Below are 4,537 nucleotides of genomic sequence, written 5' to 3'. Positions count from 1 at the left end.
CGTTCGAGATTGCAGCTTCGCCTGCCCAAGGCAATCGCGTAATCCGCTCGTTAATTTCCGGAGTAGGGTCTCATTCGAGCTTGACGGCGATTTTATCGCGTCTGCCTCGGAGGCCCCTTATCTCTTTCTTACGAGCGTGTTCGCGCGAGCCGATCCGATTTTGAGACACAACTCGTGACGGATCTCGCGTCAGATTGGGAAGTTCATTTCGCGTGCGCAGCCCTACATAGAAGTCTAACAACTTCAATATAGCTATTTTTATGTCAGTTCTAATATTGTGTTTATTTTTGTGTTAGCTTGTATATGTAGATGCGCTGTAATTAGGAGTTGAACCTTATCAACTGCTTTATGACTTATCAAAAAAGTGTTTAGTTTTAAATGAGTTGCGAGTATTGTGGATTTTGTTTATTTTTGGAATGTTGTTAAATTGTGCTTTAGCGCGTCTCGTTATCTGAGTTCATGTTTGCAGGTTATATTTTAGGATTATATCAATCTAAAAGTTTTCATTCAACAAAACACGGTGTGTGTTTTTTTAATACGAAACGAACTGCAATTCTAAAGAGCAGCTAGCGGTACAGATCAGAGAAACTTTTAGTATTGTAAAGGAGCGTATTCGACCTACTTTTTGACCTCGTCGAAGCCCTGCGGCCCAAATGTTAAAACAGATACGTCTGGCTTGTATCGCTGTGGCGGTTCTCTTGTTTTATGATTTCAGGGATTAGGACCACGCTGTGTCAAGCTACACGTGTTTGTATTTCCGTACTTTGGTATAGGCTTACCCTATTTCTGTAAGCTAATCTTTTTTTTTTTTAATTTTCAGATATTAAGCCGACTGTATATAATAAAGGCTAAAAAGTTATCGCTAGCTCAACTTTGGGATTGCGACTGTCAAACCAAGGTTCAAGTGCTATTTGATTAGCACAAACTTGAAGTTCATCTGGATTATTTTGCGCAAAGAAACTCGGGATATCGCCGAACACTTCAACTACCAGCCCGTCAGCTATTAAGGGGATATTGCCAACTTCCACAGTACAATGATAATTCATTGATAAAGGCATAGTTTAAAGCGACATTTCCAGTTATGTTTAGGCCTCGGACATCATCATCTGCTGCTCGTAGCGAAACCGGTAGCACGGCCGTTTCGCAAGCCAGCCCTTCCCCCGACACGTCCGCACTTACCTTATTGTCCGAAGCTGGCAACAGAAGTAGGGCTGTGGACAACGACTACAGCGACCATCCACTGGTGCAACAGTCCAATACGGGACAGCGAGATCATATTCACGGCAGAGATTCCAGTAACCAACACGCGAGAACCCACAGACACCCAGGCGCCGAAAGGTCCAGACGTCAGCAGCACCATTCGGGTCGAACGCGGCGTATGCCTGGCTCAGCGTCTCGAGTCAACACTTCAAGCTCATCCTTACCGTCGTACCTCGTTTCAAGAGACCCATCGCGGATCGATCAAGCGAGACCTTCGAATCGATTGGAATCGTCCACTGGTCACACACCTGTCATACCACCGCGACCCTATCCGCAAACTGTCGGTCACCTTCCTTCCCGAAGACGAAATACCGGACCCCCTGACTTGCTAATCAGTCGACCGCCACCGCCCATCCCCGATTCAAATTTTCCGGCGACCACATTTCAAGTAAACCCGTCGATAGCACCTCCTCGCCCTCCCCCGCCTACACCAGAGGTCGCGGCGCGTTTGGGAGTTCCCACTTTAGAACTTCACAGTCACGTTAACATTGTCACATCCATTGGTGTGAAAACGACGCAGCCGTTAAGTCGAACTTCTGTGAACAGTCGTTCCGACGTAGTCATCACTCAGCCAACCGCACCCAAGGTCCCCCACAAGGATCAACTTGCCGATTCAAAGAGCGACAAATCGAAGACCTCCACGCGCGAGATCAGGACCGACGAGAAAAAGCTTTCTTCCGAACTAAACAAGTCGTCTAACAAGTCTTCGCTTAAAAAGATAACAGAGCTCGACAACGTTATTGGCGACGAAGATCACCAGCTTATTGGACCGGGTTCGGGGGAGTGTAGGGCTTTCCCCAAACCCGGAGACCACAATTACCCGTGTCCTCGATGCGGAAAATGTATGTGTCCCCGTTGTCAAGGTGATATTCCCAACACAAGCGAGTCAGCTCGTCGCTCCGCAAGCCACTGTTGGATGTGCAACCACAGGTGCCTTTGCAGCCTGGACTCGTGCGTCGAGACAGCCACCTGTCTTTGCTGCGTTCGAGCATGTTTTTACCACTGCTCCAATTACGATGATGACGATACATGTACGGACAAACCGTGTTCGTGCCGCGGCTCTCAGTGCTGTCTGCGATGGACCGCACTGTCTGCACTGTCCCTTGTGCTCCCCTGTTTGCTCTGCTACCCAGCGGCAAGGGGTTGCATTCGGGCTTGTCGCTCGTGTGCGGACTGCGTAAAGCCTGGCTGCAGATGTAAGGAATCATACAGATGACGAGCCACCGTGGGTTCAGGCCAATTATGAGTATTGGGCCTTGCCAGGTGATCCAGGTTCCAATGGCCGGCAGTCGCGAAAAGGTCTGTGGTCGCGAAGGATTGTTTCGATTACAACAAACACTCTAGTTCCTGTTCGAGAGCGTAGTGCTGCGAGCCTCGTCTTTTTCTCATATATCGTCCCGTTGTTTTTCTTTGAAATTACGTTTACCACGATACCTCCATGTAACTTAAGAACATGTTACGTTATTGCATATTTTTTCTACTCTTTACCTCCTGCCCACATATTCCCTTCTAGTGGGTAATCGATATAATCAACTGTAGGCAGCCGTTCGAATAACCTTACAATTAGTAAAACGAGTCCACACCTTGCCTTGAAACTTAGACAAGGCAACCAACCGTTGCCTTTGAACTACCAAAGTCGTCCATTGCCTGCCATTTTGCGCGTAAACATTACTGCCCGGGTGCACCGAAAGAGTGCGACATTTTGTAGTAGTAATGATAAAGAGGTTATTTCACGAGGGGCTCATTATATGTAACATATCCAAACTTCTTTCTTAGTACATTGACAACCAGTCACTTTCAGCTGTACTGGCAAATGCGTTTTCCTTTGTTAATTTTATTTTTCTCCATAGTTTGAAGTGCTTGCTGCAAAGTTCTCTCTTGAGTCATTTTATTTATTTGTATCAGTTATATTTATTGCTCTATGCATCGCAACTTGCTGGTGCTGTTTTGATGCGATTTACCACTCCCCACTAAAGCGTGTTGCAACATTTAAAAAGAACGCCTTAGCATAAGTTTTATAAACTACTAGCCTTATGAACTAGTGCTCGTACAATGTTGAGTTTGACTAACCACGTTTGTGGGCAAAATATTACAAACCGATGTGTATGGTTGTCTATGTAGAATGTAAAACCCATTGGAGCCTTCATTGATATAAGTGATGTCGTTACTCAGCTGTTTTTTGCAAATAGGCAAAGCTTTTGATTTGGTAAACGTTTATTATAATTGAGGAATAATGAAAGTAACATTGTGGATTTTAAATATTATTACAGCATGTAAAACGATTTCCTATTTTACTATTAACAGCTTATTAAGTTTGAATTTCCTAAGATTTTCGTCTCTGGAAACTAGTTGTCCATTTTAGTTTTTTTCCGACGACAGTTTCACTTATTTCGTTTATTTTTCGTTCAACATTTCGTTTTTCGCACCTTCTTTAAGATGACGATGTGTTTCTTGTCGTTGTCATTGTTGTTATTGTTGTACTTTTCGTAACAAATTACTATGACGATGTTAAGTCGATTGGCTTTCAATACGAGAACCAATACACAAAATAAAATCAGATTAATCTGTCTCTGTGCCTTGAAAAATTGTGAATACAGATTTAGAATATAGTTTAGACGTGGCGATATGTGTAACCAGTCGTTAAAGCTATATATTAAATCGTTTAGGCTGGCCCAAAGGCCTAAGGCTGTTTACCAGAGGAGAGCCTAGTTTTGCAAACCAAGCTACAAAGTAATAAAAATACATACATAAAAAAATTACATTTAACCTAAAAAAATGACGGCCGAATTTTTCCAGCGCCTACAGCCTTAGTAACCTAATGGTCAATCTGGCACTGCTTGTTGCTATGTCTAACGCTTGGCTACATACATCCTTTTTTAAAAGCAGCGTAAAACAAAACTTTTTGAGCTGGTTGTTGGCCCTTTTTATTTTAAAAGTCCTTAACGGCTTGACCTTCACACAATAAATCTAACATCAATTGAATAAAGTTTTCATCGCGATGTACGGGTTTCATTAAAGTTACATTAAGTACTGACCTCGCCTACATTAAAGCCATTGCGTGACATAGTTAAGTGCAAAAGGGGGCAACTGTTGGCCACTCGCCAGCGCAGCGTGGGCTCGTGTGCCAGAGGTTGGCCCAGCTGTTGCGCAAGTTGTGTGCTTTGCCATCATCGGCCTCTCACCGGCCCAGTGCATCGCTACGTAAACTCATCAGCCCGCACTCGAGCTGCAGGCGCTATTGCATCATTTGCGTCACCAGGGACACTCGTACGCCCAC

At 44.4% G+C, this 4,537-nt stretch overlaps 1 protein-coding gene across 1 annotated transcript; it reads left to right on the top strand.

Moving 5' to 3' along the window:
- Positions 1-827: 827 nt before the first annotated feature.
- LOC146160467 (uncharacterized) lies at positions 828-3,835 on the top strand. Its single transcript, XM_083384365.1, has one exon. The coding sequence runs from the start codon at positions 1,082-1,084 to the stop codon at positions 2,474-2,476; it is 1,395 nt and encodes a 464-aa protein (XP_083240491.1). The 5' UTR covers positions 828-1,081; the 3' UTR covers positions 2,477-3,835.
- The last annotated feature ends 702 nt before the right edge of the window (positions 3,836-4,537 follow it).

Source organism: Ascidiella aspersa, chromosome 3 (assembly GCF_963924565.1).
Source record: "Ascidiella aspersa chromosome 3, kaAscAspe10.2, whole genome shotgun sequence".
Lineage (NCBI taxonomy): Eukaryota > Metazoa > Chordata > Ascidiacea > Phlebobranchia > Ascidiidae > Ascidiella > Ascidiella aspersa.
This window is presented reverse-complemented; position numbering and strand designations above follow the sequence as displayed.

Coding starts and splice junctions, on each gene's coding strand:
- LOC146160467 (XM_083384365.1), top strand. CDS start 1,082: ATGTTTAGGCCTCGGACATCATCATCTGCTGCTCGTAGCGAAACCGGT.